At 40.0% G+C, this 15,529-nt stretch overlaps 3 protein-coding genes across 4 annotated transcripts; 2 read left to right on the forward strand and 1 right to left on the reverse strand.

The window, feature by feature from the left end:
- Positions 1-165: 165 nt before the first annotated feature.
- Positions 166-9,456, reverse strand: znf646 (zinc finger protein 646). Of its 2 annotated transcripts, XM_082151772.1 has the most exons (5): positions 9,319-9,449; positions 8,702-8,853; positions 3,957-6,770; positions 2,740-3,840; positions 166-2,641 (listed from the first exon to the last, which is right to left on the reverse strand). In XM_082151772.1, exons 3-5 carry the CDS (start codon positions 6,566-6,568, stop codon positions 1,741-1,743), a joined length of 4,614 nt encoding a protein of 1,537 aa, XP_082007898.1. In that variant the 5' UTR covers positions 6,569-6,770; positions 8,702-8,853; positions 9,319-9,449; the 3' UTR covers positions 166-1,740. The 2 variants fall into 2 exon arrangements, with proteins under 2 accessions (XP_082007898.1, XP_082007899.1); XM_082151773.1 differs by lacking the exon at positions 8,702-8,853 and having other exon boundaries at positions 9,319-9,456.
- On the forward strand, positions 9,415-12,827 carry znf668 (zinc finger protein 668). The gene is made up of 2 exons (XM_082151784.1): positions 9,415-9,554; positions 10,417-12,827. Exon 2 carries the CDS (start codon positions 10,427-10,429, stop codon positions 12,371-12,373), a length of 1,947 nt encoding a protein of 648 aa, XP_082007910.1. The 5' UTR covers positions 9,415-9,554; positions 10,417-10,426; the 3' UTR covers positions 12,374-12,827.
- A 134-nt stretch (positions 12,828-12,961) lies between these two features.
- gjz1 (gap junction protein zeta 1) lies at positions 12,962-15,434 on the forward strand. Its single transcript, XM_082151792.1, has 2 exons — positions 12,962-13,676; positions 13,813-15,434. The coding sequence occupies exon 2, from the start codon at positions 13,857-13,859 to the stop codon at positions 14,559-14,561; it is 705 nt and encodes a 234-aa protein (XP_082007918.1). The 5' UTR covers positions 12,962-13,676; positions 13,813-13,856; the 3' UTR covers positions 14,562-15,434.
- Positions 15,435-15,529: the final 95 nt, after the last annotated feature.

The raw sequence follows: 15,529 nt of genomic DNA on the forward strand, positions 1-15,529 counted from the left end.
CTTGAAAGCATCTTTTTTCAGCATTCACACTTTAAAAGAAAATATGAAAGCAAAGCGAACTCATTTCTCATTTGCATATTCTAAAGTAATCATGTCATGCTCTGCAACTGCAAGGGATTCAAGTGTTACAATAAAGATAAGGGAAGGCAGAAAAAGAAGCCAAAACACACTGTTATATTGTTTTTATTCAGTTCAAGAAAGTGAGGGTATCAACACCTACAAATAAACATCATCTGCTTATTAAGGTCCCTACTTGAGAAAGAAACATTGATCATGTGAACAAAAATAAATAATTTATATTTAAGATATATGCATCTGATTACAAGGAGTCTCAATTGTCAGTTTAAGTTCTAATGAAGCCATTAATACATAAAGGTTTGCAACTCCTACTCTTAAATAATCAGTAAGCACTGATCTATAGGCTTAAAAGGAAACCATCTAACACATAATTCTAATCCAAGTAGGGTGGTGATATGAAATGGCACATTGAAATTCAATCTGGCATTAAAGACAGACATAGAAGCCTTGATGCCAGAAGCATCAAGCTAAATGTATTTTCTTACATTGCGTCTAGTAAAGTTGCAAGACCTGAGCATTTAAAAAAAAAAAAAAAAAAAAATTGTTGCAAAACGTTTAGTCTGTGAATTCCTGCCCTAATTGAGCCCGACCGATCATGGATTTTTGGGTTTATTAATTTTTTTGTGCTCCAACATCTTGTGAAGAATATACTTCCACATCATAAAACATTTAGTATAAAAGTATGCGCTAAGAAAACTGAAATATTTCTGTTGTTCTTTCAAATACACTGCTGTGAATGCTTTTAAAGAGGTAAAGAGGTATTTCTGAAGTGTTTACAACCATTATCTAAAATACCTACGTACTCAACCAATCTAGCATTTATCACACATTTAATACCATGCATAATGTGTACCACATTTAACAGTAATAAAGACAAGAAATATGCTTAAGGTATAAATGGTTATTTTTAAATAAATAAATATCTTTGAGATTTTCTACAGGACAGGCCTTAGGGTAGGTTGCTGTTTGACAGCTTTACCAGTGTCATTCATTGTAAAACTGCAGGAACATCATGTGTACAGTGGTCTTAATGAGAAGATGACGTGATAACAGCAAATTTACCATGAGCAGTATGATAACCTGAAAAAACGGAAGCACTTAATATAAACATAATGAGAAGGATAGCACATATCCTTTTACCCCCCATAATACCCTTCTTTAAAAAACAGAACACCGTATTCTGTTCCCCCTCCGATTACGCCAACTAATCGGTCGGACTCTTGAAGGCAGCACTGGGTAAGAGTTTGGACAGAAATACTCATCCAAGCTCTCAGTCTGAGATCTATCATAGTACCATACAATTTGTGCACTGTGTGGGAACACAAAACAAATGAAATAAAATAAAAAAATTCTAAAATGGTCTCTGACAGGCACTGTCACTTATTCTAAAATGTCTACAGTATTACTGTCCCTACCAGAGGTAGTATCTTATCAATGCCAGCTTTAAGTGTCCTTTGAATAACTATATTTAAAAACACAACAGTAAAAGAGGCAAGCCTCGCCGAGATTAGCATCTGTGTGCAACACCATCTGGACAAGCACAGCAAAAAACCTGATGTTGTACGATTATTGGCATTAGGCCTTGGGTGGAGAGAGTCTTCCTCTTGTAATAGAATATTGTTTTGAAATCTTCCCTTGGGGTGACAAGACTGAACTGAGGCCTCAGAGGAAAGGGTCCACACCCAGTCCTATTAATGCATTATCATCCATATTGAAGGAGGACTCGTAGGTCTGTTGGGTATTCTGATGCATCTTCTGATGGTGCCGGAGGTTAGACTTGCTAGAGAAACGTTTGTCGCATAGGAGGCAAGAGAAGGGCTTCTCTTTGGTGTGGATGCGCCTGTGGCAGATAAGCTGGGTGGAGACCCGGAAGGCTTTGCCACACTCCAGGCACTGATAGCGTTTGGGTTCTGTGTGAATGCGTCGGTGATTCTTCAGTGCCATGAGATTGGTGAACTCCTTCTGACAGACCGAGCAGAAGAAGGAGCCGGTCTTGTGGCTGTTCTTGTGGTTGAGCAGTGAACCAGCGTGGCGATAAGTGCGCCCACAGTGCTCACACACGTGACTCTTCTCCTCCCTACCGTATTCCTCACTACTTTCCTGCTGGTCTTGCGGCTCAGGGAAGCCATGTACTCGGCTAAAAGCTGAATCGATCTTAGGAAGGCTCTGAATTCCTATCTGCTGGTCCAGTGTAGAGTCCCAGTCTAAATCCTGCTGCATCTGCATACCTTGCTCATGGTGCGACTGCCCTTGTAAGCTGCCATGGAGCTCCTGGTGCTGCTGAAAACTAGCCAGGTTTGGGAAGTTCTGTTGACATATGTTGCAGTAATAGGGGAGTCCCTTACTATGCACCTCCATGTGGCTCTGCATGTGTGAAAACTCACAGAAGGTTTTCCCGCAATCTGGGCAGCAGTGGCGAGCCATTTGAGAGTGGCTCTTTAAATCCAGAGGATCTGTGAATGTTTTGAGGCAGAGAGTGCAGTGCAGGAGGTCAGCAGAATGAGTCTTCTTGTGGTTGAGAAGGGAACCGGCGTGTCTATAAGAGCGTCCGCATTGATCACATCTGTAACAAAGGACAATACTGGCATAAGATACAATGAAATTATGAAGGATTGAAAAGGATAGGTGTTTAGATAACATTTAAGAAACAATCTGACTCACGTATAGCATTTGTCCACACCATCTTGATTTACAGTAGAGTTCGGATTTCCGTTTCGGTAACAGCGATGTCTCTTTAGCCCAGACTTTCCCTGGAACCTTTTACCACACGTTTGGCAGCTGTAATGAGTTGCTCCCCGTGCATGGATTTTTTGATGGTTGTACAGGATACTGGAGAGACGAAAAGCTTTACCACAAGTAGGACAGACATACTTTTTCTTCTGCGTGTGAATGCGTGTGTGGTTTCGTAAAGCCATGGGATTGGAAAAGGGCTTGGCACAGAAGGAGCAGGTAAAATTGCCTGTTTTGTGAGTGTTCTTATGGTTCAACAAGCTACCGGCGTGACGGTAACTTCGACTGCAAATGTTACACTTGAATGGTCGTTCCTCTTTTCCTAGGGCCGTACGGTCTACATTTCCTGGGGGGACAGAATCAGAGACAGTCTCTTTGCAACAGGTGTGTCCTTGAAGTAGTTCGTTATCTGGAAATACAAGACGGCAAGTCTTGCATTTTAAATCCTTTTGTTTGTGGCCCCTGACCTTTCTTCTTGCTGCTGCATTTCTTTTAGTGGTCGAACAAGTGTGGTTGAGTAACTGTTTGTTTCCTCTGAAGGCCTTTCCACATTCTTGGCAGCGGTATCTTTTGACGGCAAAGTGTATTCGTAAATGGTTCTTCATTGCTAGCTGGTTGGAGTAAGTGTTGTTGCACAAAGCACAGTAATATTCACCTGTCTTGTGTGAGTTTTTGTGGTTGACCAAGCTTCCCGCATGCCGATAGCTTCGCCCACATTGATCACAGACAAAAGGACGAGGGTCCTTGGGATCTCCTATCTGGCCCTTCGGATCTCCTATCTGGCCCTTCTTTTCTTGGCTAGACTTATCACTGTTAGAGGTCTGCCGTTGCTTATGGCGTCTGCTCATTCTCTTTCTGCCGAAATTAAGTGCCTGCATTCCACTCCCTGAGGCATTTCCACTCATCTGCATGAGTGTCTGAATTTGTTTGTTGAGCTCTTCAATCTTAGCCTTGTTTTCTTGATGTACCCTCTGGTGGTTCAATAGTTGTTTATAGATTTTGAATGCTTTCCCACATTCTGTGCAACTATGCCTAGAAGAGAAAGGGAATAAAAAATCAGATAAACAAGAACTTGGCTAAAAAAACAGTACAGATGAAGTATGATACTTTTTGCAAAGCAATCAAATTCAGAAATTTTATATACTTACTTCTTAACATCGAAGTGTGTCCTCTGGTGATTCTTGAGGGCCAACAAATTATAAAAACGCTTTTGGCAAACAAAGCAGCGAAACACTCCAGTTTTGTGAGACTTCTTATGATTGAGCAAAGATCCAGCGTGTCTGTATGAACGACCACACTGGTCACACTTGTACTGTCGTTCTCCATCATGTTGACTCTCCTGTAAAAGTTCTTGTTGAAATGCATTTCTAAGAAGCGGTTTCTCCTCACATTTCTCCCCCACTTGTCCATCTCGTTGTCCTGTGCACTTGTGGTTATTGAGGTGATAAAGATCGCTGCAGCTTATGCCACATTTCCCACAAATAATACCTTCCATTTCCACTTTTGGTTTGAGCTCATTCTGGTGGTCTGTTACAAATTGATCTGGCGTATTACCTTCTATATTGCTATGCAAGAGCTGGTGGGCTTGTAGGTCTTTTTTCTTTGTAAAGCTCTCTCCACAAGTGCTGCAGATAATCAGACTGCATTCACTCTGCTGATTTTCACACTGTTCATCTCTCTTGACCTCTAGAGAAGACACAGATGACGGGCCAGATGCTGAAGGTGCAGCATGGGTTTGAGTGTGACCTCGGAGATGGCTTCGCAGTGCACGCATGTTACTATAGTGATTCCCACAAACTGAGCACTGATACATCTCTCCATCATCCTCTTCACACTCAGCTTGATCTTCACTGTCACTCATTTGTCCATGAATGTTGTCATGAAAGGTCTGCTGTCTAAAATAGGCCTCAGCTGCACTGCCATTGTGTTCCTCAAAACCAATATCCTCACCCGACTCTCCTAAGAAATGTTGATGCTTTGTGTTTTGAAAGTCCATGTGACCGGATGAGTCGTTCGTCATGGTCTGATACTGCTGAATCAGGAGGGGACATGTGTGTGACTTGATTCCTGCAATATCAGTAAATGTCTTACCACAGTCTGCACACATGTGCCTCTCCATGAGGTGTTCGTCCTGAGGTAGGTGCTCATCTGGGAAGGAATTGTCAAACTGCTCATGAAATTCAGTAGCATTTGTCTCGTCCACATACTCCTCGTCTGATTTATGCTGCACAGAGTCTACCAAGTCATGAGGAAGGTCTAATATTCCACTTACATCTCCCTCATGTGATGAAAAGCAGCCCTGTTGGTTCTCATGTGTTAAGGGTTCTGAGGAAAGCCAGTCACCCTCAGAACTAGCAGGCAAAGATGTGGGTCTTCCCTTATGAATCCGAAGGTGGCTTCGCAGAGCCGCCAAATGTGGGTAGCTCTTGCGGCAGATGGAACACTGAAAGATCCCGGTTTGATGGGATCGTTTGTGATTTATAAGACTGCCTGCATGCCTGTAACTTTTGCCACAAATGTTGCACCTGAAGCGGCGACCAGAACCGTCATCATCTTCTACTTTGATGTTATCAGGACATGGTTTTGAATGATCAGGGTTGAGGTCCTCTGATGGTAGGGCCATAGGCTGTCCCTGAGCATGTACGGTCAATGAATTGTCATCCAAAGGGTTAGGTAGATACATTTCCCCATTTTCCATTGGCCCATCTGATTGGTCATAATCAACAACTTTATTGAGTAACTGAGGCAATGGTGGAGTGTCACTAGTGGGGGGATAAGGATTAGAATCTGGGGAATGAGTAACACTTTCATTGTACGAGAAATTGTGCTCCTCTGACAAACTGGTAGGGAGCTCAAATGACACAGAAGAGGAGTTGTGCAACAGAATATGATTTTGAAACTCATCATCATTAGCAAAAGTAACCTGACAAAGGTGACAAAAATGTATATCATCATCACCATTCTGTGGCATAACTTGTGGGGCAAGTTCTTGCTTGCACTCTGTGAGGGCAGCTTTAGAGTTCTGTCCACTGAGACGACCTCGGGTTTTACTATGGATTCGCTGGTGACTATTAAGGGCAGCAAGATTGTTGAACTGTTTAAAACAGAATGGACACTCAAATATTCCCATTAGGTGAGTTTTCTTATGATTTATGAGGCTGCCATGATGTCTGTATGTCTTGTCACATGAGTCACATTTAAACGGCCTGTCTCCAGCATCATCTTCAGCTGCTGTGTCACTTTCTGGGGTTGAGTTTGAAATGTGTTCGGACTCTGCATCATTACAAAGGCTGCTCATTGGAGCAATATTCAGCTTCATGTCTGGCTGCAAATCTGGCATAATGTCAAAATCCACATCATCTAGATGCAGCAACTCGTCATCTTTATAACCACTTTCAATATGACTTTTTGCAACATCGTTTGTCATGACATGAGACTCTTTATTGCGATGGACCTTTTGATGGGTGACCAGCTGAGTTGCCAGACGAAAAGCCTTTCCACATTCTGTGCAAGAATATTTCTTTCTAGATGTGTGGATGCGCAAGTGGCTTTTGAGAGCCAATGCATTGGAGAGCTTCCTGGAGCATATATGACACTGAAAAGAGCCAACCGTGTGTGTTTTTCTGTGGTTAGCCAAGCTACCAGCATGCCTGTAGCCTCGTCCACATTCCTCACATTTGAACTTGCGTTCCTCTTCTGACTGATGAAAAGTGTCTATATGCTCCAAACGACTGGGCATGCCTGGATCTTGCATAGCCATAACGTTATAGTATAATAAGAAATGTCAATAAGAGCCAGCTTGAATGAGTGTGAGGGACACACCTGTCCTAACTATTATCAAAATGGCTTGTTCGGTGAGGCCTGAACGTGAAGGCAAAAAATTAGCTGAGAATACATTCTGTTCCATTCCATTGAAAAAATGTCATTGGGAGGATGGTGCAAGTGCAGGCAGTGGATGAAATCTGTAACAGGAAAACCCATACATTATTTACTATTAAGTTCACACAAGGCAGTAGTGCAACAAAAAACTAAAAAGTCAATCATGATAAAAAGCAAACATTAGCATTGCTTTCTCTAATGTGACAAAAGCTCAGAGTTGACAACCAATGAGTCATTATATAAAATAAGTAAGCTAATTAAACAAAATTAAGTATTTTAACATTACTGTACAATAAAACACTGCACTGATTCATAGGGAAAATTCATGCAAACATAAAAAAATGATATCATTATTTACACTCATGTTGTTTAAAAAAAAGTCTCACATTCACTTTAATTGTATGGACTAAATGGTCATTCTGCCTGACATCTTTCATTTTTTATGCTGTTAGGAGAAAATCTTTCCTACAGGTTTGGAACATCATGAGAGTGAGTAAATAGGACCCTATGATTTAAATGACGAAAAAAAGAAGAAAAAAAACACAGATGAAATTGCGAAATCCAGTGATTAAATATACAGTAGTCAACATTTGAAGAGGATCAAAAAAGTTCATCAAAGTTGTCCTAAGACAAGAACAGATAGGTCAAAATTTATGTATAACTTTGATGGAAGGTTTTGATCCACTTCAAATATTGACTACTGTATCAAGCACCTTGGCAAACTGAAATAATTATCAACTGAATTAATAAAGCAAAAGTAGGCCTGTAGAATTAATTAAAAGTCAAACAATGTTGTGACTATGACTAGTGCATGGCTCATAAACTTCGGTTCTGGAGGGCCACAGTCCCACAGAGTTGAGGTCCAACCCCTAACAAACTCACCTTCCTGTAACTTTCTAGTAATCCTGAAGGCTTTGATTAGCTTGATGTGCTTAATTAGGGTTAGAGCTAAACTCTGAAGGACAATGACCCTCCAGGACAAGAGTAGAAGAGTCCTTGGCTTGAGCCCTAGTGTTTGTGATTAAACCACAAAGAGACAGCTGTTTAAATATAAAGTGTGAATGATGTGTGCAACTTCATCTACACATACTCAAAATAAATTAGGACAGAATTTGATTTCCACAGTTGTTGATAATACATTTTTAAAAATTTGTATTACATAATGAAAACACCAAATAACCAAAAATTGAATATTTGAAAATACATAAAACAGATTTCATAGGCCTCTATTATTGTTAAAACTTTTAATGAATTATTCATTTAAGTTTTAAATGGAAAACAATTAAACCACAGAATTTGGGACAAAATAAAATGCATTTCAAAGGGCTCTTTGTAAATAATGACTTTTCATGTCAGGGTGAATTGCTCCTTTATTAAACAAATATGGTTTAATTTAAAAGAAGTGTCCATTAAGCATAAAACACAGGCAAAAACACCTGATTTTTTTTTTTTTTTTTTACAAACAACAATTAAACCAACTTGAGGTGTTCTATAAAATCAAAGTACATGGAGGGGTTTCTATATCCATAAAGACCATTTACCATCCATCATGAATCTTAAACGTTAAGTTAGTTGGTCTGAGTTCTAGTTTTTAATCTAATAGTAGGTCTAATTTTTAAATATAACATCATTCCACAAAAATAACGCGGTATATCTATCGGAATCCGACAGCATGAAGGATCAACTGACTGACGGGCTCCAGCAGTTAGATGACAGGCTACCTCACACAATGGAGCTCTATTGACACACCAAACATTCTCCAGTACATTAGCTTAACAGCTAGCTACGCAAGCACAATCTCGACAGTGTATTAATCGATCGTTGTAATAGTCCTCTAGTAGTTGACTAATTTAATATATGAGACAAAACGCTGAGATAAGAGGAATAAAATATATTTTTGGGAGAGGCAGTAGCATCCCACTCCACTGCGAGCTTGTTAGCAATTGGCGGCTAGAAACTGCGGCTATATCTAGCCAACTGATACAGCAAAAAATAACGTTAGGAGTACACATACCGAATGTTGAGGTCTCCCTATGTGGTGTTGGTGCATGTAATGTTGGCACTCCGTCCACTTTATTTTAGTTTCAGGACGGGCGTGTTCGTCCCCCCTTTTCTAACAATTGTCTTTTCCCCATCCCACTCTCGACTCACTTCCTGCTTTTGTTGCTAGGGAACAGGAAATGTGCATCAGTGAAAAAAGTCCGTACGTTTTCCTCTCAAGAGCGGTTTTCTTTTAACATACGTTTTTAAATAGTTAAACGTTGCTTATGATATTATTTATACCCCATCCGCCACTTCTAAAATGTGTTCAACCATTAACATGAGCCTTGTTTGTTCATTCTTTAATGCTGCCATTAATTTTAATGACAGCTTGCATTTTTAAAAATGTTCAATTCGACTGTATTTGGCAACTCTTACAATAAAGTAATAGCAATAATTTTTTTTTTAACAAGCATAACCAGTTACACGTTATTATAACCACACCATTTTTTTTTTGGTCCCATTCACATTTTTGTTATGTAACTTTATGCACAAAACAAATGAACATCCACATTGAAGTGAGCATGCATAATTTCCCCTCCCACAGGTTTTTTTTTTTTTTTTCACTCCACCCCATTCTTTCCCTCTTACCATGCACGGTAGTCAGCAGAAACTCTTCAGCAAGAATACCAAAAGAGCAGAGTGATGAATGCGAGTTAATGTTGTAGGCATTCCCCAGGTGGAGAGTGAGGAAGTCATGAATGCTAACATCTACGCGTTCGCAGGATAATTTCGTCGTGGTCCTAAAGCCGCCGACCTTCTGCTGAGATTAAACGATTTGCAATTCATTGTCAAAAATACAACCGTCTCTCTTGGTAGCACAAAAGGTACGTAACGTAAGCCATCTTTTTTTTTTTTTTTTATTCTGACGAGATATAAACGGACACGTATTGTTAAAAATGCAGCGATTATGATGAAGTGACAGAGGCATCCGACTGCGAATTGCTTCGCATCTTCAGCGGTCCTAAAGCCAGCCATTTTGTGTTATAGTGCTTGCTGAAATAGTAGTTGTATGGGTTAAAGGCATGGTTATAAGCTCTTTGAATTGCATTTGCATTGCTTCAATTTGATCATGGTTGTTATGTTTAATTTTGCTTAACATCGAAATGTTATTCAGTTATGTACATTGGCAGTCCAGATGGCAACTTCCTTTGAGAACGAGCGTCTTTCCTATTTGTCCCTGAGGTCCTAATGCCGGCCATTTTGTGCTGCCTTCCCCATCCTTTATAAAATATTTACCGTGGTAATAGTTTCTGCCAAAAGGCTATATACTAGTTTTACAATAAATGTGTTAACTTGTCATTCACCACCATTGTCATAAAACATTAAAGAATTATGGAATTTGGAAAGAATTGATTACCATGGTAAAATTATGTAATAGATTACTTACCTGCAACTACAAATCACTTTTTTTTTGGTCAATTGTAAAGTGCAATGGTCAAGTTTAAGAGTAAAAAGAGTAGGATATTATTGTTAATTTTAATTTATTTATTTTTGCAAATTCTTAGTTATTGTTTATAGAAGTATTGTTTATTAAAAGAAAATAATTAAAGAGATGGAAAAATGTAACGACGAACAATATAAGTTACAATAAATAAAATCCTCTGTCAAATGCAAATTTGAACTCTAAACTCTAAGTTAAAATATAAATTCAAGGCACTCATTTGTGTATTTTGTTGTTCTCCCCAGCATTGTCAGGATGGCTTCACCGCAACCAGGTAGCCCACCGACTGCAGAGCAGTATACTCCACCTCCTTCTGAGACCGAGCCCAACAAAGAACAAGACAACATATCAGAACAGCCTACAAGAAGAAGAGGCAAAGGGAGACTGCCAAAAACTCTGCACACTTTTAAATGCTCGACATGTCAGGAGGTCTTTGACAGCCCTTCAGCTCTACAGAGCCACAAGCTGTCAGTACATGGTAAAGACAAACAGCAGCAGTACACCTGTGGTAAGTGCACTAAGACGTTCTCCAGCCGAGCACAGCTTTCCAAGCATCAGCGCTCCCACTCTGTTCAGCGTCCGTTCCAGTGCCCACAGTGCCATAAGGCTTATAAGACTCACTCAGAGTTGCGCAACCACAGCCGTTCACACACAGGGGAGAAACCATTTGTTTGTTTTGACTGTGGCAAGGCATTTATGCAGGCCATTTGCCTGCGTATCCACATGACGCAACACAGTGGCGAGAGGCCCCACTCCTGCCCTCATTGCTCTAAGAGTTATCCCACATTATCGAAACTCAAAGTGCATCAACGATCACACACCGGGGAGAAGCCTTACTTTTGTTCCGAGTGTGGGAAGAGTTTTGCCGACCCTTCAGTGTACCGCAAGCATCGGCGTAATCACCAAGGCCACCGGCCGTATATTTGCGGCGAGTGTGGTAAATCGTACACCGAGCTGAAGGACTTGAAGAACCATCAGCGCTCGCACACGGGCGAGAAGCCTTACCTGTGCTCTGACTGCGGCAAAGCCTTCTCCCGGTCGTCCTCTTTGGCGTGCCACTTGCGAATCCACTCCAAGAGCAAGCCATACCAGTGTGAGCAGTGCGGCAAAGGTTTTACTCAGCTGTCTTCGTACCAGTCCCACCTTCGTACCCACTCTGGCGAAAAACCCTTCTTGTGTCCACAGTGCGGCAAGATGTTCTCAGATCCCTCTAGTTTCCGCCGACACCAACGGGCGCATCAAGGATTCAAGCCGTACCCTTGTGATAAGTGCACTAAGAAGTTTCGGCAGCCGGCGGACCTTGCTGTGCATCAGCGTGTGCACTCCGGTCAGCGGCCCTACAAATGCCAACGTTGCGATAAAGCTTTCGTCGCTTCTTGGGACCTGCGGCGTCACATGCTAGTGCACTCCGGGCTGCGGCCTTTCTCTTGCACCGAGTGTGGCAAGTCGTTTACGGAGCGCTCCAGTCTGAACAAACACAGAAGGGTGCATTCAGGGGAGCGTCCTTACAAATGCCAGCTGTGCTTCAAGTCATTTGTTGTGTCATCAAGTTTGCGCAAGCATGAGAGGACACACTTATCCGAGAGACCGTTACAGGTCCAGGCCACTCCTGAATCAGCTCAAATGTTTCCCACCACCCTTCCTCAGTTCTCCTGCTCTCACTGCGATATGATATTCGGGACGTGGGAGGAAGTACAGGCCCATACCAGCCTTCACACTATCTCTCCACCGTCTGATTCTACAGTTTCGGCTTTACCTAACGGCCCTTACGTTTGTGTGACCTGCCAGGCAGAGTTTGCTCAGGTGGCTGATTTGCAGGCACATGAGAAACTGCACCCCAAGCCACGACCCCACATTTGTGACCAGTGTGGTAAGGGTTTTCTGAACAAAGCTGGGCTTCGCAAACACCAGCGCATCCACTCAACGAGTCGGCCACATTGTTGCGCTGTTTGCGGAAAGGCTTTTCTTTTTGCCGCCTACCTACGCAAACACTTTCGTACCCACCGTGACACAGACTCGTCATCTTCCCTGCCTCAGACAGACATAGCGCCCAGCCAACCCCTGCCATCCCCACCAAGTGCTGCGTCACCGTCGGAATCTGAGCCCACCGCTATTTCCCTGACTGTTCCAGTGACTGTGCCGGTGTCTGCATTTCAGACAATGCCAGACCATGTATATATGGACAAGGAAGAGGGGCTCTAAACTTATTGCTGACTGTGTCGGCTGCTTTGAACACCTGGTACTGCTGTTCTATAATAACACAAAAGAGAATCTTGCAAAAAGCCTAAACACCAATAAAATTTCATTTTTAAATAGGATTAAATGCATCAGTGCATTAATAGTAAAAAAAAAAAAAGATGCCTTTAATTTGCCTTGATATTGTAGGAAAATGTATTTATCTTTAGATTTGTGCCAAGATTGCTGAAAGGATTTATTTTTTATTTTTAAGGTATGTCTTAGGTATGTTTAAGGTATGAACTGAATCAAAGTGTCAGTTCATGTTGCTCTTCAGTATCATAATCACAGATTTAATCTGATGTCATGTTTATACACTTCAAATCAGTGTAATATTTGAATGCTGATTTTAATCACAAGACCAATGACTTTAAATCAATAAATCTTTCTCCATAAACTGACCAATAAAGTTTATATATTATTTTATTTTTCTTAAACAGTTTGAACAGCTTGTATTGTTTGAATAGTTTTTTTTAAAAAGCAATAAGCCAGTGAATGTGGTGGTAAATATGACAGTGATTCTTCTTGGACCTGCTATAATGCTCTTATGGTATACAGTAAAACAACAATATCGCCTCTTGTTCTTTATCTGTACCCCCAATGTCCTATAAGCTAAATTATAGGCTACTTCATAGATTTTTGGCAGTTTGGTGTATTTTGATATTTATGATAGGCCTATTTAAAAATGGTTTCATTTACAATACCCAGTCACAAGTTTGGACACACTTGACTAAAGTTTTGATTCCTATTATTTAAAAAAAATTTTATCTAGTTTTGTTGACAAATATAAGTAGGCTAGTACCTAGATATGCTTTCTACACAAAATTTTAATTTTCTAATTTATTTATTGTAATTACTTTTTATGATTAATTAAATGTATGAGTAGGCATGGACAATGAAAGAAAGCAGCCAACAAGTTCCATATTTTAAATTACTTTGATTGTACTGTTTATATAAATTGTGGGGGGAAAAAAGTAATTAAATTAGTATTATAAACAAAATAGTATGTGTGTCAAACAATTTAACCAGTGGTGAAAGCCCTTGTATTCAAAATTTACCATTTAAAGTGTTAAAATTATAGTTCTAGACAAAAACTTGCATTTCAGATCTTCGGCCCTAACCCTAAGTGAAGAAACAAGTTAACTGTGGATAAATGTGTGAGAAACAGTTTTTGATGACACATACAGTTTAGAAGGCTATATATTCAGCGAAGCTCAAAATGACATCAACTTCCGCATTGGACAAACTCTACATTCCCTCTAAAAAAAAGGTATGTTTGGTTTATGTTCTTTTAAAAAAATTCTGCACTGCTGTTTTGAAATCATGTTAATGTTGTATCACACAATGTACCAAATAGAGTATTTGTAATATGACTGTAATTGAAAGTTTTCCTATTTTGTGTGCAGATACATTCTTATTTGCATTAAGAAGAATCATCCACCCGAGAGCAATGGCAGCGATAGTTACCGGGCTCATCCCAATCCTCCGCACTGCAGTGGATTCCACCACCTCCTATAAAGGTCGGACCATGTGGTTCGGCTTGCTCTGCATCCGCCTGGTGACCATCTTTCTGGCTCAGTTACCATGGAGAAGCCTAAATGAGGATTTCCACTGTAACAGCTCCTTACCGTTCTGCATTAAAGCATGCTTTAATATACATTTTGACAGTTCTATAGTGATGGCATGGCATTTCCTCTTCGTCCTTCTTGTGCTCTCAGTCCTTCTCATGGAGCTTTTTTCTTCCCATCTTCGATATTCATTCCAGAAGAAGAAAGAGAGAGAAATGGCACCTCAAAGCGAGCAGGGAGGTGTCGAAGGTGATCCCACCATGACTGTTGGTGGTAGGATGGTGATAGACCTCCACAAGAGCAAAAGCAGTGTGGTGGTGTACCTGTTGACCGTGGTGGTGCGGATTGCAGTGGAGCTTTTCTTCGTATATGTCTTAGTCTTCTGGGTTCTGCCTAAATTGGATCAGCCGTCATATGTTTGTGATGCAAAAAGTTTTCAGGGATGTTCAGTAGAGCAGTGTGTGGTCCGAGGAGCAGCAGAAAAGAAAATGTCTGTCCATGGACTGCTGTTTATATCTGTCTTGGTTATTATTACAAGCAGTGTGTTTTGTCTCTACTCAATAGGCCACTATCTCTGTAATGGTTAAAAAAAGGTTCTTGGTGAACACAAGCATATTTAGCAGCATTAATGCAACCGTTTATAAATTATGCCCTTATGATTTTTTTCTGAAATGCTTTATTATGGCTTACTGTGTCCGATACTGTAATCAATATGATTGTATTTTTAGTCCCAATTTATATTAGGCGTCTTTAGCTACTTATGTACTAACATTTAAATGAATAATTTGATACAATGCACTTATTGTGTACATACATAATTTTACATTGGACATATTTTAAAAATACCTGCATGTAATTACAGCTGTAATTACACTGTTGACACTTCTCTTCGCCCTTAACCCACCCTTAAACCACCTAACCTGTCCCTAACCTTACCAGTATCCCACCTCAATAGCAGCGCAATACAATATGAACAGTAAATTGTACTTTTTTTTTTTTATGTAGCTTCATGCGTATTTGAAGAAATAAGCAAGATCAACTTAATTTTTTTCATTTACGCATGAAGTTTACTACGTAATAATTTTAAGGCAATGGTTTTTCTCACTTTTTTTAAGTTAAGGCAACTGATCACTCTAATATAAGTGTGCCCGTATTTTTATTTAATGTGATTGAAATTGTAATTTTGCAATAACTTTGGAATAAATCGCATACATTTTTGAAATTTTTTTTAAGAGGTGTTTTGAAGAGTTGTTTTCAAGTACAGATATCTAAACATTCTTAAATCATGATCACATTTGGAGAAGCAAAATGACTTGATAAGAAGAAAAAATGATGATATTATGATAATTAAAATATTTCCCAGTGGGGTCAGAAAATAATCTTGTTTTCCCTTTGAATTCATTTTATTTTTCTGACCCCACTGACTGATAATTTTTCTTGTTTTAACTTTAAAACTTTAACTTTAAAACAAAACAAAAACAGGACTTTATAGTAATTTTGCTTAAGTAAAGGCATCTTGATTTAAGAATGTTTAGATATTTCACTGAAAAACAGA

The sequence above is a fragment of the Leuciscus leuciscus genome (assembly GCF_965113295.1).
Source record: "Leuciscus leuciscus genome assembly, chromosome: 21".
In the NCBI taxonomy this organism is placed as follows: Eukaryota; Metazoa; Chordata; class Actinopteri; order Cypriniformes; family Leuciscidae; genus Leuciscus; species Leuciscus leuciscus.